The sequence below is a fragment of the Balaenoptera acutorostrata genome, chromosome 5, assembly GCF_949987535.1.
Source record: "Balaenoptera acutorostrata chromosome 5, mBalAcu1.1, whole genome shotgun sequence".
In the NCBI taxonomy this organism is placed as follows: Eukaryota; Metazoa; Chordata; class Mammalia; order Artiodactyla; family Balaenopteridae; genus Balaenoptera; species Balaenoptera acutorostrata.
The window spans coordinates 2,705,496-2,731,934 of record NC_080068.1 but is presented as its reverse complement, the minus strand read 5'-3'; the positions used below and the strand labels follow the sequence as shown (position 1 = coordinate 2,731,934).

General features: G+C 39.9%; 1 protein-coding gene across 4 annotated transcripts in view; it reads left to right on the top strand.

The window, feature by feature from the left end:
* The window catches only part of GASK1B (golgi associated kinase 1B), a 57,577-nt gene that overhangs the window by 6,834 nt on the left and 24,304 nt on the right, over nt 1-26,439 (top strand). For 2 of the 4 annotated variants that reach the window (XM_057546864.1, XM_057546865.1), the window contains exons 3-4: nt 1,146-1,340; nt 15,114-15,328. In XM_057546864.1, the coding sequence (XP_057402847.1) occupies nt 1,146-1,340; nt 15,114-15,328 (410 nt within the window). Of the gene's footprint in view, nt 1-1,145; nt 1,341-15,113; nt 15,329-16,357; nt 20,178-26,439 lie in introns of those variants that run through there. The other 2 variants (XM_057546867.1, XM_057546866.1) reach the window with 2 other exon arrangements.

Genomic DNA, 26,439 nt, shown 5'->3' with positions numbered 1-26,439 from the left:
TAGCAGGTTTACTGGCCCTGAACTGTATACTGGACCATTTTCTGACAGGTGTCACTCCAAAGATATCCCAGAAAATGAGAAGGTTGTACTTGGGGAAGGACAAGGTTGTAATTAGGTAGGGAGGGCCAGGAGGGTACCACCCTACAAAATCCAGCCATGACCACTAGACCAGAGTCTCATCCTGTGCGTATCTGTGTGGGAAATGCAAAAGTGAATTGAAATATAGCGTCAAAGGCCTCGTAAAGAAATCCATGTTTGCGATAATGATGTATTTTTCAGTTGTAAACTTATAAAGAATCTAGTGTTACGCCTCACAGAGTGTCTATACTGCATTTGGTGTCATTTGACTCTTGCATTACTTAACAATTCCACACAGCAGATAGTACTGGTACTTTATATATGGGAATCCTGAGGCTCGGTGAGGTGTGAAATTTGCTCAAGGACGCATAGCTAGTGAGCAGTGGAAGTGGAATTTGTACCCAGTTCTGTCTGATACTAAAGTATCCTCATGTTGCTTCTCTTAACCTACATTACATCTTCAATATAACTTGATATAATCATGGGATAGTGACACAATGTGCAGATTTTAACATGGTGATTTCTGATTTACCATTATGCCAATCTTTCTATTTAACTTCTTTTTTCAACTCAACCACTTAACATTGATAATATTTTCACTCAAAGGAAGTATGGCCATACTACCCTGAACACGGCTACAAGGGCTGTTGTTGTTGTTTAAATACAAGCCAACGCTTCCCAGATTTTCTTGTTTGACCGTAAACAATCATGTATATGCCAATATGACTGAATGTATTAGTATGTTTTCTGCCAAACTGTCCTTGCAAAAATCATCAATCATGATAGAGGTCACCAGATACTATGTGATACTGATACATTTAAATACTTTTTTAAACAAGATATTTAAAAATACGTATCTAAGACAAGACAAAGCAGACTATGTCCATGTAGAGAGCAGAAGAGACCCAGTCCCCTGTGATCTTCCGCTGAGCACTTGGGCCAAGCTCCCCAGCAGTCTGCGCAGAGATGCAAGTGAATCCCAAGGGCTACCATTTTGGCAGCACTTAAGCATCGTACTGTTTTTCACGCCCAGCATGGGAGATGCATTATGTGTGCTTTATTTTTAGGATGCCGCTTTACGGCCGTAGAGCTGTCAGACTGGATTAGGTCGCCTCGTTCCAGGAACGCTGTGTGTCAGGGCTGCTTGGGTGACAGACTGCAGGCACCTCACCCACTTCCGTTTAAATTCAGTGTAGATGCCACTGTGCTCGCTGTTCTCCGACGTGTACTGCCTCGTCTCATCACAGAGCAGGAGGAACACAGTGGGTACTTTCCTCTCTCCTCTCGAGTCCGTATGAGCGGTGCTGTGAGCTCCACGCTGGTGGTGCAGCTGCCAGAGCAGGGGAGTGGCAGTGTGACACTTCATGTCGCCCCAGGCTCTCAGGTGAGGACAGAGGCATTTTGCAGGGAGTTATGACAATAACCCAGATGCCCTCACAACTTGGAAACACACTGACTTCAAAATCCTAGAAGTCTGGGACATGGGTGCAAACTTTCTTAAAATATTGACTCAGGAGTATAGGAATCATGTCTTGTTTCTGAAAATCTGGATGGAAAGCACGTTGTGTTCTTTTTTTTTTAATTTTTATTTATTTATGGCTGTGTTGGGTCTTCGTTTCTGTGCGAGGGCCCCCTCTAGTTGCGGCAAGCGGGGGCCACTCTTCATCGCGGTGCGCGGGCCTCTCACTATCGCGGCCTCTCTTGCTGCGGAGCACAGGCTCCAGACGTGCAGGCTCAGTAGTTGTGGCTCACGGGCCCAGTTGCTCCGCGGCATGTGGGATCTTCCCAGACCAGGGCTCGAACCGCGTCCCCTGCATTGGCAGGCAGATTCTCAACCACTGCGCCACCAGGGAAGCCCACATTGTGTTCTTTATCAGAAAAGCCCTAAGGGTATTACTCTTTAGCAATCAAGTTGAGCTGATCAACTAAATACATTCATAGGTGAACAAAAGTTTACTGAGCGTGGGCTTCAAGCAGCGCTGGGCTCCACTGTCGTCTTGTTTGCTCACTACATACCTTCTTCGGCAAAGTGGGGGAACTGGGGGACCTTCTCTGCTGTGTCTCTGGAAGTGTCCCCCGATCTCACACGAGGCTGGGGTAGAAGGGACAGTGGCCGGTAGTGGCCACGGCGCTCACAGCCTGAAAGATGTGTGTTGCTCAGCTCCATGCAATCTGTTCCCTTCTACAGCATCACGTTTATCTTTTCTTCTTTTAAGAAATAGTTGTTGAGCACCTGCTACGTGTCAGCCGCTCTTCTAGTCATTAGGGGCTGCATCAGTGGACAAAAGAGTCAAGAATCCCTGTCCCCCTTGGAGCTGACACCATTGGACCACGTGACAGCTCGGTGGCCTGGAGGGACTCTTCTTATGGCCACTGATTTCAAGGTTCACTCAGCACCAGCCTGAGCCCAAGGTCATGACCTTTCTATTGGGACTGAATCTGTTGCCATCTCTGGGTGGATTTAAGGACAGCACAGGTGCTGACCTCAGTTAATGGGCAAATATTGACGTTTCGGTCGAATTTGGTTGCAACTGACAGCATTTACCTTCTATTTGTGACTCTAAACCTGGGGAAGGAGCTGTATAGTTTCCACTTCAAATAGCTTTGCAGTTCAGATTGTGGACTGCCATATCTGCTTGCTAGGGCTGCTGTCACAAAATACCACAGATGGGCGGCTTAAACAGAAGACATTTATTTCTCACAGTTCTGGAGGCTGGAAGTCCAAGGTCAAGGTGTCGACTGGTCTGGTTTCTTCCCAGGCCTCTCTCCTTGGCTTGACGATGGCCGCCTTCTCACTGTGTCCTCATAGGCTCCTTCCTCTGTGGTCCGTCCCCCTCCTGTCTCTCAGTGTGTCCAAACTTCTTCTCATTAGGATACCAGTCCGATTAGATTCGGGCCATTGTAACAGCCTCATTTTAACTTAATTGCCTCTTCAAAGGCTCTTTCTCCAAATGCAGTCATGTTCTGAGGTGCTGGGCATGGGGCTTCAACGTATACATTTGGGGGAATACAGTTTAGCTTCACAATGACTGTCAGTCTAGACGCCCTGAATTTGAATCCTGGTTCTACTGTGTGACCTGGGTGAATTCCCCTAATCTCTTTCTACCTTATTTCTTCGAGGGTAATGGTATTGATACCAGTATTGACCTCATCGAGTTGTGGGAATGAAGTGAGCCGATACGGATTAAATATCTCTAACAGTGCCCCCTGCATAGGAACACACAGTGATTGCTGTGTGTTATTTTCATTCAGTTTCTAGGCTGAGTCAGCTCTTGGTGATCTATCGCTTTAGATTTCCTTAGTTTCTTTCTCTAGATTGATGTTCACGTGAACTAAATACACAGGCACCTCAAACTGTCATGTAAAGAAGGCGCCTGGAGTGGGTGGTGGAGGGTCCCAGTCTCTCCCATTTGTGGAGGGCGAATCGCTTTACTTTCAGCATCTCACCAAACCGCGCAACAGCCCCGCACATCAGATGTTCTCGGACAGGTTTCCTGTGGGGAAAGTGAGGCTCAGAGACTAGCGTATGTGCAGGTCGTATGCAGTGGGGCTGGGACGCATACGTGGGTGGGAGGGCCCGCCAGCCTCCCCTCATCACTGTCTGCACCACCATCGTTATCCTCTCACATCACCTGGACCCTCGGTGCATGTGGCAGCGTAACCATGCGTCCCCATGCAAACCCACCGCCTCCGCGGCCTTTCGGTCTGATTCCTGAGTGCAGCCCCGACGCCTTAACTGTCCCCCTTCTCATGACGGTGATTTGGCGTCAGGAGGAGCGAGGCAGTGGTGTCTCCACCACCCCTATGTTCATCATTTCCGAGTCTCAGAGGATTATGGAGACATGGTGGTGGATGGCAGAAGGAGGGCCTGGAAACCCCCCACCCCCACCTCTACCTCTCAAGTGTCTCAATCCTTCTTAACCCACTTAGAGTGAGGACAGTGACATCATTGCTTATTAGGAGGTCACACCAACCAAACGTTTGTTCAGGGCCCATTGACCATTGCTTAGAACCTAAGGGCTGGAGGTGAAAACTGGGGGATTCTGAAAAATTCACTCATTCATTCCTCAACATTGCTGAGTGCTTGCTTTGATCAGGACTTATGGCAGGAGCTGGAGAACCAAAGATTATTGGGAACCAGTCCCTGCTCTCACAGGGCTCCCAGCTTGAGGGCAAGAGACAGCTAACCAAACCCGTCCTACAAGAAGGGTAGGATCTGAAAGAGAAATTAAGGACACACTCCCATTTACCATTGCAACAAAAAGAATAAAATACCTAGAATAAACCTACCTAAGGAGACAAAAGACCTGCATGCAGAAAACTATAAGACACTGATGAAAGAAATTAAAGATGATCCAAACAGATGGAGAGATATACCATGTTCTTGGATTGGAAGAATCAACCTTGTGAAAGTGACTATACTACCCAAAGCAATCTACAGATTCAATGCAATCCCTATCAAACTACCAATAGCATTTTTCACAGAACTAGAACAAAAAATTTCACAATTTGTATGGAAACACAAAAGACCCCGAATAGCCAAAGCAATCTTGAGAAAGAAAAACGGAGATGGAGGAATTAGGCTCCCTGACTTCAGACTATACTACAAAGCTACAGTAATCAAGACAGTATGGTACTGGCACAAAAACAGAAATATAGATCAATGGAAGAGGATAGAAAGCCCAGAGATAAACCCACACACATATGGTCACCTTATCTTTGATAAAGGAGGCAAGAATATACAATGGAGAAAAGACAGCCTCTTCAATAAGTGTTGCTGGGAAAACTGGACAGCTACATGTAAAAGAATGAAATTAGAACACTCCCTAACACCATACACAAAAATAAACTCAAAATGGATTAAAGACCTAAATGTAATGCCAGACACTATAAAACTCTTAGAGGAAGACATAGGCAGAACACTCTATGACATAAATCACGACAAGATCCATTTTGACCCACCTCCTAGAGAAATGGAAATAAAAACAAAAATAAACAAATGGGACCTAAAGAAACTTAAAAGCTTTTGCACAGCAAAGGAAACCATAACAAGATGAAAAGACAACCCTCAGAATGGGAGAAAATATTTGCAGATGAAGCAACTGACAAAGGATTAACCTCCAAAATATACAAGCAGCTCATGCAGCTCAATAACAAAAAAACAAACAACCCAATCCAAAATCGGGCAGAAGACCTAAAGAGACATTTCTCCAAAGAAGATATACAGATGGCCTATAGACACATGAAAGAATGCTCAACATCATTAATCATTAGAGAAATGCAAATCAAAACTACAATGAGGTATCATCTCACACCGGTTAGAATGGCCATCATCAGAAAATCTAGAAACAATAAATGCTGGAGAGGGTGTGGAGAAAAGGGAACACTCTTGCACTGTTGGTGGGAATGTAAATGGATACAGCCATGGAGAACAGTATGGAGGTTCCTTAAAAAGCTAAAAATAGAACTACCATACAACCAGCAATCCCACTACTGGACATATACCCTGAGAAAACCATAATTCAAATGAGTCATGTACCACAGTGTTCACTGCAGCACTATTTACAATACCCAGGACAGGGAAGCAACCTAAATGTCCATCAACAGATGAATGGTTAAAGAAGATGTGGCACATATATACAATGGAATATTACTCAGCCATAAAAAAGGAACAAAATTGAGTTATTTGTAATGAGGTGGGTGGACCTAGAGTCTGTCCTACAGAGTGAAGTAAGTCAGAAAGAGAAAAACAAATACCGTATGCTAACACATATATATGGCATCTAACAAAACGGTACTGATGAACCTTGTGGTAGGACAGGAATAAAGACGCAGAGGTAGAGAAGGGACATGAAGACACAAGGGGTGAGGTGGAAGCTGGGACGAAGTGAGAGAGTAGCACTGACATATATACACTACCAAATGTAAAATAGATAGCTAGTGGGAAGCAGCTGCATAGCACAGGGAGATCAGCTTGGTGCTTTGTGACCACCTAGAGGAGTGGAATAGGGAGGGTGGGAGGGAGATGCAAGAGGGAGGGGATATGGAGATATACGTATACCTACAGCTGCTTCACTTTGTTATACAGCAGAAACTAACACACCATTGTAAATCAATTATACTCCAATAAAGATGTTAAAAAAAAAAAAAGATTGGTAGGATAAAGACCTCCACGAGATATGTTTAGGGAAGCCTGCAGGCACAGAGAGGGATGTGTGTGTATAGGGGGTGGGTAGGGGGACTGCAGAAAGTTCTAGAAGCGGTAATGTCAGACTGGTTCTTCAAAGTCACTGTGCGTGGGTACAGAAGGGTGGAGAGAACCGATGTGTGAGAAGCTTGTGAAGGCAGCGTGTGCCTGGAAACTGCAAACCTTTCTGGAAAAAGGAGAATAGGGGCTGGTGGTGGTGAGTGGAGAGTAGGTGGGTTTATGTTATGGAAGGACATGGACTTCATCCCGCAGATAATGGGAAATCATTGAGGGGTCTGAAGAAGAGGGGTGATGTGCTGAGCTTTGGACTGTAGGAAGCTCACTCCAGTCAGCAATTCATGGCTTCTTCATCTGCCTTAACCAACATTAAATGGCCCAGGGCCGGGTCCCCCTGATGTGACCAAGAGTTTACTGGCAAAATGCAATCGTTTGTGGAGCTTGGCAGTGACTCCATCATCACGACCCTCTGAAGTCAAGGTCTGTTCCTGTTTTTCTAAACGGAATATTGAGACAGGAAGAGTCTGGGAGTTCCCATTTTTATAGCGGAAGTCCAGGGCAGACCTAGAAAGCAGAAGTTCCCATCCATTAGTCAAAGGTTCAGAACAAAGAAGGACACTTTGTTTTTATTTATTTTTTTTTTTAACGTCTTTATTGGAGTATAATTGCTTTACAATGGTGTGTTAGTTTCTGCTTTATAACAAAGTGAATCAGTTACACATATACATGTATCCCCATATCCCCTCCCTCTTGCGTCTCCCTCCCACCCTCCCTATCCCACCCCTCTAGGTGGTCACACAGCACCGAGCTGATCTCCCTGTGCTATGCGGCTGCTTCCCACTAGCTATCTATTTTGCATTTGGTAGTGTATATATGTCCATGCCACTCTCTCACTTCGTCCCAGCTTACCCTTCCCCCTCCCCCACGTCCTCAAGTCCATTCTCTACATCTGCGTCTTTATTCCTGTCCTGCACCTAGGTTCTTCAGAACCATTTTGTTTTAGATTCCATATATATGTGTTAGCATACGGTATTTGTTTTTCTCTTTCTGACTTTCTTCACATTGTATGACAGTCTCTAGGTCCATTTACCTCATTACAAATAACTCAATTTCGTTTCTTTTTATGGCTGAGTAATATTCCATTGTATATATGCACCACATCTTCTTTATCCATTCACCTGTCGATGGACACTTAGGTTGCTTCCATGTCCTGGCTATTGTAAATAGTGCTGCAGTGAACATTGTGGTACATGACTCTTTTTGAATTATGGTTTTCTCAGGGCATAAGCCCAGTAGAGGGATTGCTGGGTCATACGTTTTTAAAGTAGAACCGATGGTTTGGATTGTTTCAGTTGTCTGTGGCAGAGGAAGTCACAAGTGCTTCATGCTTAGCTAACGCTTGAGGAAACATGGAGATTATTTTAACTCAGTCCAACCTCGAGAAAACCAGTTAGTGAAACAGTTAGGAAGGTAACTAAATACATTTATATTGTTGTTGGAAGAACGGTATTCTAAATCACCCAGAAATTGGATTCCTAAGACAAGCCCTTGTATTGAGGATTTGGTTGGCTGCGTGGAATCTACACGTATAAAATCTATGGAATTCTGCTTCTCTGCCACCTTCCCCTTTTAAAACCTAATATAGGTTGATTCTTTCTAATATCTGACAGTGCTGTATTTTCAGTGTCTCTGGATCTCACACTTTTCCCGCCTTGGGGAACCCGTTGCCTCAGTCAGGGTGGCTGGAGGAGTGGGCTTGAGTCCTGTGGGGACCAGAGATGCTGTCAAGAGTAGAATCAACACCTGTGACTTCTTTTTCCACCCCACGCACTCAGCTTCTCTCCAGACACGGCTCTTCTCCTTGTTAATGGTCAGAGCTCCTCATTTCGCTACTCTGGGGCCTGGCAGTTCTTCGTTGCTTGGCTTGGCACTGAGAGCTCAGCCTTTATTTTAGTCCTTCCTTCCCTCGGTCCCTTTAAAACACTCTTCAGCTGGCAGACACGCAACCTGATCGTCATTACACGCGCGCTTGTCTGTTTCCACTAGACTCCCAGCTGTGGCCCAGGCCTTGCCTGGGACTGGGTTCTTGCAGGGCCTCTGTTTCTGGTATGCCTCACTCTGAATTCTTTCTATCCCACACACAGGAACCAGATGCGTCCAGATATTGGGGGACAGTGGTAAATTCGTGCTTTGGGAATAAGTGAATTAACAATGTTTAAAAGCCTGAACATCTTATCCTGCACATTTCCTCCCCGGCAAGACTGTCACAGAATCCTATTTCACCCTCCCTCACATTGACTGGCTTGTCCACATTCGCCATCCCTAAGCCAAGAGATCTTACCTGCTTTTTTCACTTTTAATCGCCAGAACCCTACTGTGAGAGGCACAGTAGAAAAATAGAGCAGATAGTACTTAAGGGATCATTAACAGCAAGGCACCTGCTACCTTCTCCGTGGAGGTACGCCCACATCAACACTTGCTTTTAGATTAGAGACCTGCAACATTCAAGTTTTCCTTCAATGCATCGGACAGGTGCAATGGAACATGACAGAATTTGTTTTCCATAACAAAGATGAGCCTCAAGTTTTGGCTGGTCTTTGTTTTCTTTAGAGGGTTTTGGAGTTATTTTTAATGAAGGGCTCTGAGCTGAACTGTCACTTTCCTTTTTGTCTTGTTCACAAGAAGCTTGGAACTTGGCCCATGTGATAAAATAGGCTTTTGATTTCAGAGCTCAGGATATTTTTACTTGTTTCTGCCCAGTGATGGATGCAGACATTCACTGATAACTCCCCCTGTAGTTCAACAAAACTGGTCACTGGTTCAAGGTGAAGGGCACCTGATACACCAGGGCAGAGGAGGTTGTGTATAGCATTCATTCTTAGTGGATTTTCACGTTCGTCTTCTCACAAGAATGTCTTCTTTGTGCTTTTGAATAAAGAACGACTTGGGAGAACATCAAAATTCAGGGGAGATATTCAGATTTTGGAAAAAATAAGTTTTACTGGCAAGTCTCAATTTTTTAAAAGACAGCTATATAACCGTTAATTCACATGAACACCCACAATTCTTTTAAAACCCCACTTCCTCCCCATTCTGACAGTTAGAATTTTCTCTCTTCACCGTTAAGATTTCTCTAGAGAGCCCAGTACTACATCATTCTGACAAACCCAAATGCGAAGAGATAAATGCTCCTCATCTCTGAAACACTTCAGGTAAGTTGCTTGAACCTGTTTCCTGCTTTCAAAGGGTATTTTTCTGTCATCCCTTCAGATCTATCAAGGTTCATTCAATTCTGTTATCAGCCGTATTTTATACAAAGTGGAATGCACCTCACAGCTCTGAGGTCTGGAACCAGCCTGGGAGACGTGCACAAATACTCTGCAAGACCTGCTGGCTGGAAGGAAGGGCATCCAGCCTGGCTCAGCCTGAGAATTGCCGCTTACCCTGCTTTCCGGAAGCCCCTTTCCCTGCGGTGACTGATGCCAGGCGTGGCAGGACAGAATGTGTTTCTGTGGCAGTCAGAATATTTTGCTGAGGGGAGGTGCATGTGGAGGAAAACAGAGGATGTTAACTGAAAACCAATTATTCCCATCCGTTGAAAGCTCCCTGTGGCAATTTGAGAACCATTTAATAGAAAATGTATCGTTCAAAAAAATTTTAAGATTTAAAGGAGAGAAATGGTAAATGAGACACAATAAACCCATACACTAGATTAGGGATTGATTCACTACAGTCTGTGGGTGAGAGATAGCCCACAACCTGTTTTGTGTGGTCCCTGAGCTACCAATGGTTTCCACAATTTTAAATGGTTGAAAAAAATATCCAAATAACAATGATACTACTATGACACTTGAAAATTACAAAAAATGTGAATTTCAGGGTATGCAATACAGTTTTATTGGAACACAGTCACCACCATTTGTTTATATGTTTTGACTGCTTTCGTATCACAATGCGGTTGAGTACTTGCTGGTTGACATTGTATGGCCCTCAAAGCCTGAAATACTCACCGTCTGCCCTTGACCAAGTTTGCCTACCACTGGGCTACATTATTGTATCACAGTTAAAGTGACACTATTTAAGAATATTTAATTGTAAGAGAAATGTTTGCAATGTAACATTCAGTGAAACAATTATGATAAACTATATACATAAGGTGATTCCAAATAGTTTATTTCCCTTGTGTAATTTTTGCCTCTTTTCCCTGCTGGAAATGTAAACTCTATGAAAGCAAAAAATCCCACAAAACAACAAACAACTGAAAACCTGGCATGTATGTCTGTATGCTTTAGGCCTAGAACAGTGCTTGAGACATAGTAGATGTTCAATAAACAAATAAGGGCTAGAAGGCTGATGAATTATGTGATTGTATAATGCATGCATATAAAAATAGTCATAGCAAAACCTTTCCAGGATATGCATATATGTTAGGCACCAGGCTGAGAACTTTAAATGCATGATCCTGTTCAACAAAGTTTGTTTTGGAAGGTACAGTATTGCCCACACTTTACAGAGGATGAAAGTGAGGTGTGAAAAGGTTATATAACTTGTCCAATGTTACAAAGCTAAGAAGTAATAGGATCAGAATTCAAAAGGTCTGTTGGGTTCTAGAGTCTGAACGCTAACCATAAGCTCTACTCCTTAAATTTCTAAAAACAATTTACTTTTTCAGGTGTGAAAGAAAGGGATGGGAAAATACCAGATGTAAATATACAAATAACAGAACCAGTTACTAGGGTAGGAGATTGTAGATGATTGCTGTTTTCTAGGCTAGACATTTTTTTTATGTTTGTTTATTTGTTTTTTGTATTGAAGTAGAGTGGATTACAATATTTTATTAGTTTCAGGTACAACATAGTGATTTAATATTTCTGTAGTTTTATATTCCATTTAAAGTTATTAAAAATCACAGATATATTTTCCTGTACTGTATATCTTTGTTGTTTATTTGTTTTATACATAGTAGGTTGTGACTCTTAATCCTATAGCCTGTATCTCACCCCTCCCCACTTCCCTCTCCCCACTGATAACCACGAGTTTTTTTTACCTATATCTGTGAATCTGTTTCTGTTATGTTATATACATTGGTTTGTTTTATTTTTTTAGATTCCGCATATACGTGATGTAACATAGAATATTTGTCTTTCTCTGTCTGCCTTATTTCACAAAGCATCATACTCTCTAGGTCCATCCATGTTGTTGCAAATGGCAAAATTTCATTCTTTTTTATGGCTGAGTAATATTCCATTGTGTACATATACCACATCTTCTTTATCCATTCATCTGTTGATGAACACATAGGTTGCTTCCATATCTTGGCTATTGTAAATAGTGCTACAATGAACATTGGGATGCATGTACCTTTTAGAATTAGTGTTTTTGTTTTCTTTGGAATATACCCAGCAGTGGAGTTGCTGGATCATATAGTAGCTCTGTTCTTGGCTTTTTAAGGAAACTCCATACTGTTCTCTATAGTGGCTGCACCGATTTACAGTCCCACCAACAGTGGAGGAGGGTTCCCTTTTCTCTACGTCCTCACCAACATTTGTTATTTGTCGTCTTTTTGATGTTGGCCATTCTGACAGGTGTGAGTTGATATCTCACTGTTGTTTGATTTGCATTTCTCTGAAAATTAGCAAGGCTGAGCATCATTTCATGACCTGTTGGCTGTGTGTAAGTCTTCTTTGGAAAAATGTCTATTCAGGTCTTCTGCCCATTTTTTAAGGGATCTGTTTTTTTTTGCTATTGAGTTGTGTGAGCTATTTATATATGTTGGATATTTACCCCTTGTCAAACATATAATTGGCAAATATTTTCTCCCATGTAGTAGGTTGTCTTTCCATTTAGTTTATGGTTTCCTTTGCTGTGTAAAAGCTTTTAAGTTTAATTAGGTCCCACTTGTTTATTTTTGCTTTTATTTCTTTTTCCTTAGAAGACAGATTTTAAAAATATTGCTACAATTTATGTCAAAGAGTGTTCTGCCTGTGTTCTCTTCTAGGAGTTTTATGGTTTCAGGTCTTACATTTAGGTCTTTAATGCATTTTGAGTTTATTTTTGTACATGATGTAAGGAAATGTCTAATCTCATTCTTTTACATGTAGCTGTCTACTTTTCCCAGCACCAGTTATTGAAGATACTGTCTTTTCCCCACTGTATTTTCTTGCCTCCTTTGCTGTAGATTAATTGACCAAAGGTGTGTGGGTTTATTTCTGGGCTCTCTATTCTGTTCCATTGATATATGTCTGTTTTTTTGCCAGTACCATGCTGTTTTGATCACTGTAGCTTTGCAGTATTGTCTGAAGTCAGGGGGCGTGATTCCTTCAGCTCCCTTCTTCTTTTCTCAGGATTGCTTTGGCAATTTGGGGTCTTTTGTGGTTTCGTATAAATTTTAGGATTATTTGTTCTAGTTCTGTGAAAAGTGTCATGGGTATTTTGATAGAGATTGCATTAAATCTGTAGATGACTTTGGGTAATATGGCCATTTTAACAATATTAATTCTTCCAATCCAACAGCATGGGATATCTTTCCATTTCTTTGTATAATTTCCAAATTCCTTTGTCAATGTTTTATAGTTTTCAGCAAATAGGTCTTTTACCTCCTCTGTTAAGTTTATTCCTAGATATTTTATTCTTTTTTATATGATTGTAAATGTGATTGTTTCCTTAATTTCTCTTTCTGAGAGTTCATTTTCAGTGTATAGAAAAGCAACAGATATCTGTATATTAATCTTGTATCCTTCAAGTTTACTGAATTCATTTATTAGTTCCAATAGTTTTTTTGGTGGAGACTTTAGTGTTTCCTATATATAGTATCATGTCATCTTTTAGCTATACATTTTAATGTTTTTCCACATTTCCTAAAATGAGTAGATTTACTCTTAATTACTTTTAAAATATGAAACAAATGTTTCTAAAGGGAAGGAAAAACAGCACAGAAGTTGACTGTTTCAATTGTTTATGTGCATAATTTCCTCATTTCTCTGAGGGCCTTGTCTACTGAGGAAACTGGCACTTTGTCTGTCTTGTGTATTGATTTGTGTTGCTGAATTTCAGTGTTTTTCAACTCCCTTTGAATACTTCCCAGCCTTGAGAATGCAGAGTGCTAGCTGTGTATCAGTTTGTTCCAAAGACACTGAGTGATAGAGCCTCTTGGTGCTGATATTTAGGAGTCTGAAGTGCCCATATCTTTGAAAGCTGTGTTGTGTCTCTTACATGTATTTGGTTACACTGGTTTATGTGTGTCTCCCACTACATGATGGTCTGCTTTTACCTAGAATTTATTATTATTATTTTTTAAATTGGCATAGTATTTGGAGCATATACATTTAACATTATATTTATCTAATACCTAAGGAGATAATTGGGTCCCAGCAGCCCCAAATCATTTAGTACAGTAAAAGGAAATAAAAAGGAGAGAGATAACAATTAAGTTCTTTATATATGGTTCATGTTTCTCTATTTTTCTTTTAATTGTGCATCAGTGACTGTGGCCTATTTTCCACAATCTAAAGGACTTGCTACAGGCCCTGGCCTAAATTGCAAGGCTAAAAGGAGAAAGATTTTTCTTTTGAACAAAACTGGAATGTAGGTGATTAGAATGATTAAGTGAATGTTATTAATATTATTAAGGTCATTGTAACACCACATTCAGGAGTGGTTAGAAGAGTGACTGTCCTTGCATTAAAGACCAGAGATAAGAGCTCTACAGGAAGGCAAATAAGCAAGGTGGGAAAATAAAAGTCTTTAACAAAAAACAAACAGTTATAGATTGAGAACCTCTCAGGTCATTTGAAAGAGCTTTAAAAATCCCTGTGATGTGTCTTGACATTCCAACCATAGTTTCAGAGGATTCGAATGCCCAGGCCTGTTAAGAATGAGTTAAATGGGATTTTTCAGACCTTTGTGACTTAGTCATTGTTTTTTTTTTTTTTTTTCTTCCAAGAGATCATTCTGATAATAAGTTACAAGCAAAGCTACTCTTCATCATCTTTCAGTGACTTTATTTGACAGACATGGGAGCTTGAGAGGGATGCTTTGGCTTTAAGCTTACAGTGTCATTTAATGTACAGTTCACCAGTGAAATTTCTAAACTGTCAAGAATGAGACAAAAACATTCGAGTGACAGATTTTTTTGAAAAATATTCTATGCACAGGAAGTTGAAGAAATGACATTTGCTTAAATACACTTTGTGAGGTTTTATGTGAATAAATGACCCATTACCAGGAGTGCTGTTGTTTCTATCAGAAAAAAACAAAACAAAACAAAAAAACCCTCTTGCTTCCTTTTTCTTTCTCTGGAGATTATAGTGACTGGTGTGAAACATATAATTTCACTTTTAAATTTGCAACTTCTAAAAATTCTTTTTCTTCCTGACATCATAATATGGCCTCAGAAAATCAGACAGTTGTTATTACAAATAGAAAGCCACTCCACTCAGACACTGAACAGATAATTATAAATGTCTGGATTCTTTCCTTTTTCATGGTGGCTGCTTTTAGATGTGGAATTAAACCACATTAACCGGAGGACGTTGTTATGGGTGGTTAGTGGCCTGTTCCTGCCACATCTATAAAGTATCTTGTTTAAAAAAAAACTTTTCTTTCCTTGTCTAACAATAACTTTCCATCTTATAAGACTCCTATCAGGAAACATCACTGAGGTATAAAAATAGTAAATATTCAGAAGGGAAAGTGGTCATAAATGTCATCTAATCAAACTCTCATGTGTGATAGATGAGAGTGTGAAGCTGTGAAAGACTGAATGACATCCAAGAGTACACACTGAGTAACATTCTAAAAGTGTGTTTTTTTGTGTTTTTGGATTCTATAGATGGCCGCCCATGTCCTTTCATTCTCTGGGACTCATCTTTATCTCCAACGAGTAATGAGACCCACTCTTCTCTTAAGCTCACCTGGGGAACTTATCAGCAGTTGCTGAAACAGAAGTGCTGGCAGAATGGCCGCGTACCCAAACCTGAATGGGGCTGTACTGAAATACATCACCACGAGTGGTCCAAGATGGCTCTCTTTGATTTTTTGTTACAGGTAAGTTCAATCAAGTGGTTATCTGAGACTAACGCAGAGTTATAAACGTCTACCACTAAGGAGTTTTCTCCTTGGGTTTTTATGAAGCCAGAGTTTAAGTTCTATAAAGCTGTATTTGGCAAGCCTGGTATCACATCACGAGATGTTGTATCCTTTTGGGAAATATTCAGAAATGTCCCTTGACCCTCATATTAATTTCTGAATAAGTAATTCTTCAGTATTTTACTCATGGAATAGTCATACCCATCATAGATACAATTTACTGAGATAACCCATCAGCAGCTCTTCAAGGTAGAGAGTCTTACCCCACTTGGGAGGTAAGTAAACCAAAGTTTTTTGAGGTTAAGTAACTCACCCAAGTTCTCACGACTACTAAAATCTGGGGCTTGGAATCCTGGGATCTGTTGACAGTAAAAGTGTCTTTTTTCTATTATTCTACACTGTTTCAATGGTCACTTGGCCACATACCTTACAGCCACCATTTCCCCTGTTTTTTTTTTTTCCAGTAATTCTTTGCAAATATGTCGTTAAGATTAGACATTGGAGAATAATAAATATTGGCCATCTACATAACTGAGTGACGTGATGTTTTATAGGTTTTTGAATAACTCTTACCTCCTTGTGATGAAGACCTCATGACTCTCCCTACCCCCTCATTCCAATTACTGCCTTCCCCTTCTTCCACCTTAGAAAAACTGGTTTTCTGTTTTTGTATTGTTAATTAGTGTATTTGTGGCAATTTAGGACTGCCTTCCTACAAAAACGTAGGAAGAAAACCAGTTTAGTGCAGGGTCGCAGGGTAGGGTTTAGGAACTTCGAGAAGGAGAGATATCTCTGGTGTCTGTGCCTCAGAGCCACCCGTGAGAACTGAGCCGAGAGCAGGCCACTTGGTTTGGCAAAGAGTCGCCAAATACTGATGGAAAGTGCAGCTGTGAGACTCAGGCTGGGCTCCGTATATGTATAGCCTCATTATTCCATTGAATTAGCACACTATCTCTCTGAGGTAAGTGCCCTCTCTCCATTGTACAGGTAGGGAAACTAAGGCATAAAGAAGTTCCTGTCAAGAACTGTGAAGAGTCTGAGGTCTTACCCTGCTTGCGAGTTAACAAGTTAGCCAGCCATAGATGCTAGCAGAAGACAAAAGCCTCCCGGGTCAGCGACAAATGACTTCATCACTCACGTTCCTCTGCCCTCAAGTCCCACTGGGGCGACGTGGAGTCGCCCCACTGAACGCTACACCCAGTGGGGTCTTGTACCTTCTGAGGAAACCTCCAGTCTTATAAGAGGCTGCTGACACAACTGCCCAACATTTGCCCCAGAAGGAGACGTTATCTTTATTATCTTGGTCAGGAAACAAATCTGTCTTCCACCCCAGAGGGAGACACTCTTTGTATCTTCCAAGGCTGTTTGCTATACTGACATCCTTGAAGAGATAGTACAGAAGAAAACTTGACAAAAGATGTGCAGAAATGCCATGGAGAACTGTTTCTCAAGAGTTACCTCTCTTGTTTGGTGTTACTTAGCTAGTAAGTTCCCAAATAGAGATTTTAGCAAGTTTGGCTAACTGTATTTTTCATATTTTTAACTATTATTACATAACAACTACCAGGTTATTCTTAGTTTAATGGAAGATGTTGGTGTGATAACATATAGTAGCGATACAGTGGAGAATGGAAGAAGATTGCTAGGGTGAGGTAGGTAAGGGTGTTCACTATGGGGAGTGGTCAGCATAGATGTTGAAGGTCCTGAAGATGATGACTGTGGTAGGGGGTGGGGGATGGAGAGGAGATTCATGAACCTGGTGGTGAAGTCTACGAGAAGGGAAAGACCTTGAGGTTTGCAGCTGATGAACAGAAGAGCTAACCTATAATGATTAGATGGCAACCCCTGTTAGAAGTTGTCTCTGGTGACATTTGTTTTAATTTTGGAACCTTCAACTAAATCTCAACCTACCATCTGTCTTTATCATTCTCCTTTCTGTTAAGGGAAGCTCCAACTATCATTCAACCAATGAAGATATATTTGTGCAACATCTGCTGTGCATTAAACCATAGAAAACCACCGCAGGGGCAGCGAAGTAGTATGAGATGGTTATTCCCACTGCTGCACACCAAGTTTGGTTTTAAAAACATTACTTAGTTAGGAAACTATACTGTATAAAACAAAAAGATAGATCCATGTAAGGATGGCTGGCTGAAAATAATGTAAGTTCTTACTGTTATGCAGTCAAAAGAAGCAGAACCTTTTGCCATAAAATAGTGAAGGAGAAAGTTCGAGTGGGATCGTAGGCTGGGAATGATAAAGAGGTTGGGGAAACCATGAGAAAGAACATGGGATTGGCAATGTTCCTATGATACTTAGTGCATCCTAAATACAGGCATACCTCAGAGAGGTTTTGGGTTTGGTGTCAGACTACTACAACAAAGCCAATATCACAATAAAGTGAATCACACAAATTTGTAGGTCTCCCAGTGCATATAAAAGTTATGTTTACAGTATATTATGGTATATTATAATCTCTTAAGGGTGCAATAGAGGGAGGAGTCTTTCTCATCCCCCATAATTCATGAGGATGAGACCTTTGCAAGACTTTAACCTGGAACCGTCCAAGGTAAGACACCAAGATTGGAGTTCCCAGTTTTGGCTCTGGTTAAAGCACTGAATCTAAAAGTCAGAAGTTAGTCTGTTAAGAGTTCATTTGGTCACTATTTACAAAAGTAGATCAAACTATATATACAAGGTTGGCATCTGTGAGAATGGATTTACATTTTTGACTCATCCAGCATTTATTTGTCCCAAAGTCACAGACAAAGGCTAATTTTCTCTAGTTGTTGCAGTGTTTCACAATTCTACCAGTAATGTGTGAGAGTGTCTGCTTCCCACTCTCTTACCAACTTCGGGAAGTTGAAAACTAATAAATGTTTTTGCTGATTTTATGGAGGATAATGGGGTCTTGTATATATTTCCAGGTCCTTCATTACAAGTGAGGTTGAGGATAACATATTTTCATACATTGATTATTTGTGTTTTTTTCCTGTGAATTGCTTGTTCAAATCATTGATGTTTTTATTGCATTCCGTAACTTTTTTCGTATTGATTTATAAAAACATTTTTATGTGATGAAAGTTAGCCATTATCCAACCCTAAGTGTCTCAAACAATTTTTCTTTGTTGTTTTTCTTTTGACTTTTAAAAAAATTTATTTATTTTTGGCCGCGTTGGGTCTTCATTGCTGCACACGGGCTTTCTCTCTAGTTGCGGCGAGCAGGGGCTACTCTACGTGGCAGTGCGTGGGATTCTTATTGCAGTGGCTTCTCTTGTTGCGGAGCATGGGCTCTAGGTGCACGGGCTTCAGTAGTTGTGGCATGCGGGCTCAGTAGTTGTGGCTCGTGGGCTCTAGAGCACAGGCTCAGTAGTTGTGGCTCACGGGCTTAGTTGCTCCGCGGCATGTGGAATCTTCCCGGACCAGCACTCGACCCCGTGTACCCTGCATTGGCAGGTGGATTCTTAACTACTGTGCCACCAGGGAAGTCCTCTTTTGACTTTTCTAACAGATTTTACTCCAGAGAAATTTTACAATTTTTGTAAGATCTTATTTTATTTATTTTTTGCTTCTTATATTTAGCATCATACAATGTTTATAGAGAGATGTTTATTGAAAATGTTTACTGAGCAAATAAATGAATAAATGAACAAGCTTAGGCCATTTTTCATGAGTACCATAATAAATAGTTATTTTTTATATAATAATGCTTCTCATCAATTACACTGAAATTTTTATTTTAAAATCAAATATATGCCTTATTTAAATGGTGTTTGGGAATATGTTGGATTATATTGGGTGGATTTTGTGAGCAGTCTTAGAAAAGTTATGCCTGAAGCAAACTGAAATCACTTGCTCTGATGCTACAGCAAGGGCAAGGGAATACAGAACGCAGTTCTTAATTTTCTGTACACAACATTCTTTCTGTTTCACCCAGTTAACAAATCTACATTCCCAAAGGCTATGGCATTTTACTGGGTCTGTTAAATATGATAGAGACACAAGTAACCTTTTATTCTTGAAGCGTGGGTATCTGAACTGAGTGGATAAAAATTCTCCCCCCATTAGGATGACAAAGGGTAGTATTCTAGAGAGCATTTGAGTTTCCAAGATTTGGTCAAATTCCTTTCAAAAGATTAAATAAAATAACAGAAGAAGATTTAGGAGGTATAAAACTTGCTTTTTCGACCTCAGATATAGTCTGTATAACAGTTAGAAACTGAGATTCTGGAACCAGCCTGCTAAGTTTGAATTCCAACTGCCAATAACTAATTTTTGAACACTGAGAAGTTACTTAACCTCTCCTTGTCTTGGTTTCCTCATCTGAAAATAGGAATAATAATATTGTTTTTATAGAGGGCTATTGAGATGATTCAGTACTTTTATACACATAAAGGATTTAGGATAACGCCTGTTACACAGGAGGTGTTCAGTGAGCATTTCATATTAATTAAGAAATTGATCATCCAGAAATAATAGTAGAGGTAAATATCAATATAAGAATTAAGTAAAATACTTTATCATTATTTTTACTTATTAAATTGTAAGTTATTCCCAAACCATTTCAATTTTTCTACTCTCGTGTAATATTTTCATACTTACAATTAGATTTTAGCCTATTAAGTTTTAATTATTTTTGACTACTCTGTCTTCTTTAATAAGCTGTGAATTTCTCAGGGGCAGGTCCCTGCCTTATTCAACTTTGTAACCTTTCAGTTACCAGCAGTGCGTCTGAAAATGTCACAGTTACTCAGGGCATTGTTTTTTTTGATCAAAGAAAACTTACCTAGTTATATCAAAATATTAAATCCAAAGTGTCAGATTAACCAGATGCAAAGTGGATGGCTAGTGGGAAGCTGCCGCATAGCACAGGGAGATCAGCTCGGTGCTTTGTGATCATCTAGAGGGGTGGGATAGGGAGGGTGGGAGGGAGAAGCAAGAGGGAGGGGATACAGGGATATATGTATATGTATAGCTGATTCACTTTGCTATACGGCAGAAACTAACACAAAATTGTAAAGCAATTATACTCCAATAAAGATGTGGGAAAAAAAGTGTTAAAAGTGAAAGAAATAAAAGCATACTTGCAGTAAAGAAGTAAAGTTTTGTTAAAGGCAGATAATGAGATATTTAGAAAATGAAAAATCAAATGAATGGAAAATATTTAATATTTTTACTATTTAATAAAGTTCTCCCTGTATTTATATTTTTTGTTTATTTGATGGGAAATTAAAGGGTATTTCCGTAGAGAGGGACCAACAGAGAGGTGACTTGGGAGTTGCTTGCTTCCACCATCAACAAAATAAGTTACACATATTTCTTTCCACTTGGATTTGACAGATGCTCTTTTTTTTTTTGAATTTTTAAATTTTTATCTTTTTAATTTAATTTTTTAAATTAATTTATTTTATTTATTTATTTTTGGCTGCATTGGGTCTTCGTTGCTGCGCGTGGGCTTTCTCTAGTTGTGGCGAGCAGGGGCTACTCTTCCTTGCAGTGAGCAGGCCCCTCATTGCAGTGGCTTCTCTTGTTGCGGAGCATGCGCTCTAGGCACGCGGGCTTCAGTAGTTGCGGCACATGGGCTCAGTAGTTGTGGTGTGCAGGCTCTAGAGCGCAGGCTCAGTAGCTGTGGTGCACGGGCTTAGTTGCTCCGCAGCATGTGGGATCTTCCCGGACCAGGGCTCGAACCCGTGTCCCCTGCATTGGCAGGCGGATTCTTAACCACTACACCACTAGTAAGTCCCTAATTTAATTTTTATTTTATATTGGAGTGCAGTTTATTTACAGTGTTGTGTTAGTTTCAGGTGTACAGAGCTAAGGGATTCAGATATATATATATATATATATATATATATATATATATATATATCCATTCTTTTTCAGATTCTTTCCATTACAGGTTATTAGAGAATACTGAGCAGAGTTCCCTGCACTATACAGTAGGTCCTTGTTGATTATATATTTTATATATAGTAGTGTGTATATGTTAATCCCACATGAGCTCTTTTCTGTTCTAGACACTTGGCAGGTATAGTGCTGGTGATAAAAAAGATGGCTGAGACCGTCTTCCTGCCAGCAAGAGTCACACCATCCAATAGAGGAGAGAGATAATCACAGCAGAATTTATCAGGTCTAATAATTGAGTTTAACATCCTATAGAAACAAGTAAGATGCTATCAGTTCTTGTGGAACTTGAGGGGGAAGAGTGTGGACTGAGAATGTGACACTTAATATAGAAATTGAAGAACTTGCAGGAATCAGGTGAGCACAAGAGTCAGGAATTGAGTTTCAGAGGGAAGGATTCTAACAAAGGGCCGGATAGGAGGAGAAGTTCACTGACTGGGAGAAGTGGTCCTTTGGAAACTTCCTGTCCCATTAAGGTGGTTTCTCCCAGATGTCTGTGAGTAGAACACTTATGGTCATGAATTCAATAAGCGGCAACAGTATAAATTGGTAAGCCTGGCCACCTAGCGTTGTCTCTCCTAACTTTTACCTGCCTAATGATTTAGTTCCTCAATATAACAAATTAGATTAACAGGTGTTAATCTCTGACCTATTCTGCCCACCCTGCTCTCGATTCTGTGGGTCATTTTTTCCTCTTACTGGTGTGATGATAGTAAAGTAAAAATTCCGACCAACTATCTTCTAATCAAGAGGAAACATCACTTTTCATTAAAAAGAAATTGTTTCTGTAGGAATGTTCTATATGCCTGGGAAAGAAAGATTCCAACGGTGTTCTCCGTGGTACATGATGACTGTCTTCCAAGCATCTCCTCCCTTTATCCCTATGACTCTGTGATCAAGGGCCTCACTTCCAACTTTTAGAGGTCAGTGAGGAAAAACACTCACAGGCAGGTAAGTGCTGTGACAGCAGAAGGTACAGCAATCCAGGGTCTCAGACACTGGCAGTTCAATTACATAATTTGAGTCAGTTTTGTTGTTTTGCATAATCAGCACACTGCCAATCTAAATGGCCCCTAGCCCTGTATTTATTTGTAAGTCCAAACAAGCAAATAATATAGTTTCTCATTCATTTGCTGGGAAATAATGAGGGATGATGCAGTCAGGTACTGTCTTAGCTTCAAGTAGCAAAGAAAGTCTGGGATTAGCTTTGGCAATCTCGGTTGGCATGCTGAATTGGCTGGGATCTAGGGAGGAAAAATTGCCAAGGATGAGAGGATTTAGAGAACATTACATTCCTGCTTCTTATTGTTTGTTGAAAAATCACAGTGGTTCACTTGACTATAGAGTCACTTACAACGTTAAGGACATGGAGAAGATGTCAGTCTAGGGTTTAAAAATGACGGACTTCTAACTCGGCAGACACGCATGTGCTAAACACTGAAATATGTTTTGGTTAACCATAAAATTTTCAAGGTGTAAAACTAAGTTTGCCCTTTCGATATTGAAAAGTCTGACTTCAACATGGTTTCTACTATATATATGTGTGTTCACACTGTCATGGGGAGAAATTATTTTTGGTATTAATGATGCTACAATACAGTGATTATTGAAGAGGCCTCAGAAGACTTTCCAAATTATTGTGTGACACTATAGTTTCATTATTCTGAGTATTGCTTGAAATAGGTGAGCAAATTGGCTAGAAAACTTGATATGTATTGGCCCCGACAGTGTCTTTATTGCTTTTTATTTATATGTGTAGAAATAGAGAAGTGAGGTAACAGAATCATACAGATTTGCTTCTGATGATATCAAAAAATATAGAGATTTTTGCAGGAGAAAGATGTAAATGAAATGGTTAAACCCTGCCAAGAAAGGATTTTTATTAAAGAAGGAGTTAGGGTATTTTTTTTTTTTTTTTTTACGTCTTGGTTGCTTCCACATTTCTGTAATTATGAATAAAGCTGTTGTAAACACATATGTGCAGGTTTTTGTTTTTTGTTTTTTGTTTTTTTTCAATCAGTCATCAATTTTATACACACCAGTGTATACATGTCAATCCCAATCGCCCAATTCAGCACACCACCATCCCCACCCCACCGTGGTTTTCCCCCCTTGGTGTCCATACGTTTGTTCTCTACATCTGTGTCTCAACTTCTGCCCTGCAAACCGGTTCATCTGTAGCATTTTTCTAGGTTCCACATACATGCGTTAATATACGATATTTGTTTTTCTCTTTCTGACTTACTTCACTCTGTAGGACAGTCTCTAGATTCATCCACGTCTCAACAAATGACTCAATTTCGTTCCTTTTTATGGCTGAGTAATATTCCATTGTATATATGTACCACTTCTTCTTTATCCATTCATCTGTCGATGGGCATTTAGGTTGCTTCCATGACTTGGCTATTGTAAATAGTGCTGCAATGAACATTGGGGTGCATGTGTCTTTTTGAATTACTGTTTTCTCTAGGTATATGCCCAGTAGTGGGATTGCTGGATCATATGGTAATTCTATTTTTAGTTTTTTAAGGAACCTCCATATTGTTCTCCATAGTGGCTGTATCAATTTACATTCCCACCAACAGTGCAAGAGGGTTCCCTTTTCTCCACACCCTCTCCAGCATTTGTTGTTTGTAGATTTTCTGATGATGCCCATTCTAACTGGTGTGAGGTGATACCTCATTGTAATCTTGATTTGCATTTCTGTAATAATTAGTGATGTTGAGCATCTTTTCATGTGCTTCTTGGCCATCTGTATGTCTTCTTTGGAGAAATGTCTATTTAGGTCCTCTGCCCATTTTTGGATTGGGTTGTTTGTTTCTTTAATATTGAGCTGAATGAGCTGTTTATATATTTTGGAGATTAATCCTTTGTCCGTTGATTCGTTTGCAAATATTTTTTCCCATTCTGAGGGTTGTCTTTTCATCTTGTTTATGGTTTCCTTTGCTGTGCAAAAGCTTTGAAGTTTCATTAGGTCCCATTTGTTTATTTTTGTTTTTATTTCCATTACTCTAGGAGGTGGATCAAAAAAGATCTTGCTGTGATTTATGTCCAAGAGTGTTCTTCCTATGTTTTCCTCTAAGAGTTTTATAGTGTCCGGTCTTACTTTTAGGTCTCGAATCCATTTTGAGTTTATTTTTGTGTATGGTGTTAAGGAGTATTCTAATTTCATTCTTTTACATGTAGCTGTCCAGTTTTCCCAGCACCACTTATTGAAGAGACTGTCTTCTCTCCATTGTATATCTTTGCCTCCTTTGTCATAGATTAATTGACCATAGTGCGTGGGTTTATCTCTGGGCTTTCTATCTTGTTCCATTGATCTATGTTTCTGTTTTTGTGCCAGTACCATATTGTCTTTATTACTGTAGCTTTGTAGTATAGTCTGAAGTCAGGGAGCCTGATTCCTCCAGCTCCGTTTTTTTTGCCTCAAGACTGCTTTGGCTCTTTGGGGTCTCTTCTGTCTCCATACAAATTTTAAGATATTTTGTTCTAGTTCTGTAAAAAATGCCATTGGTAATTTGATAGGGATTGCATGGAATCCATAGATTGCTTTGGGTAGTATAGTCATTTTCACAATATTGATTCTTCCAATCCAAGAACATGGTATATCTCTCCATCTGTTGGTATCATCTTTAATTTCTTTCATCAGTGTCTTATAGTTTTCTGCATACAGGTCTTCTGTCTCCCTAGGTAGGTTTATTCCTAGGTATTTTATTCTTTTTGTTGCAATGGTAAATGGGAGTGTTTCCATAATTTCTCTTTCAGATTTTTCATCATTAGTGTATAGGAATGCAAGAGATTTCTGTGCATTAATTTTGTATCCTGCAACTTTACCAAATTCATTGATTAGCTCTAGTAGTTTTCTGGTGGCATTTTTAGGATTCTCTATGTATAGCATCATGTCATCTGCAAACAGTGACGTTTTACTTCTTCCTTTCCAATTTGTATTCCTTTTATTTCTTTTTCTTCTCTGATTGCCATGGCTAGGACTTCCAAAACTATGTTGAATACTAGTGGTGAGAGTGGGCACCCTTGACTTCTTCCTGATCTTACAGGAAATGCTTTCAGTTTTTCACCGTTGAGAATGATGTTGGCTGTGGGTTTGTCATATATGGCCTTTATTATGTTGAGGTAGGTTCCCTCTATGCCCACTTTCTGGAGAGTTTTTATCATTAATGGGTGTTGAATTTTGTCAAAAGCTTTTTCTGCATCTATTGAGATGATCATATGGTTTTTATTCTTCAATTTGTTAATATGGTGTATCACATTGATTGATTTGTGTATATTGAAGAATCCTTGCATCCCTGGTATAAATCCCACTTGATCGTGGTGTATGATCCTTATAATGTGTTATTGGATTCTGTTTGCTAGTATTTTGTTGAGGATTTTTGCATCTATATTCATCAGTGATATTGGTCTGTAATTTTCTTTTTTTGTAGTATCTTTGTCTGGTTTTGGTATCAGGGTGATGGTGGCCTCATAGAATGAGTTTGGGTGTGTTCCTTCCTCTGCAATTTTTTGGAAGAGTTTGAGAAGGATGGGTGTTATCTCTTCTCTAAATGTTTGATAGAATAGGCTTTAAAATAAAGACTATTACAAGAGACAAGCAAGGACACTATATAATGATCAAGGGATCAATCCAAGAAGAAGATATAACAATTGTAAATACCTATGAACCCAACATAGGAACACCTTAATACATAAGGCAAATGCTAACAGCCATAAAAGGGGAAATCGACAGTAACGCGATAATAGGGGACTTTAACACCCTACTTACACCAATGGACAGATCATCCAAACAGAAAATAAATGAGGAAGCACAAGCTTTAAATTGCTATTTATAGGACATTCCATCCAAACACAACAGAATACACTTTCTTCTCAAGTGCTCTTGGAACATTCTCCAAGAGAGATCACATCTTGGGTCACAAATCAAGCCTTGGTAAATTTAAGAAAATTGAAATCATATTAAGCATCTATTCTGACCACAATGCTATGAGACTAGATATCAATTTCAGGAAAAAAACTGTAAAAAATACAGACACATGGAGGCTAAACAATATGATACTAAACAACCAAGAGATCACTGAAGAAATCAAAGAGGATATCAGAAAATACCCAGAAACAAATGACAATGAAAACATGATGACCCAAAACCTATGGGA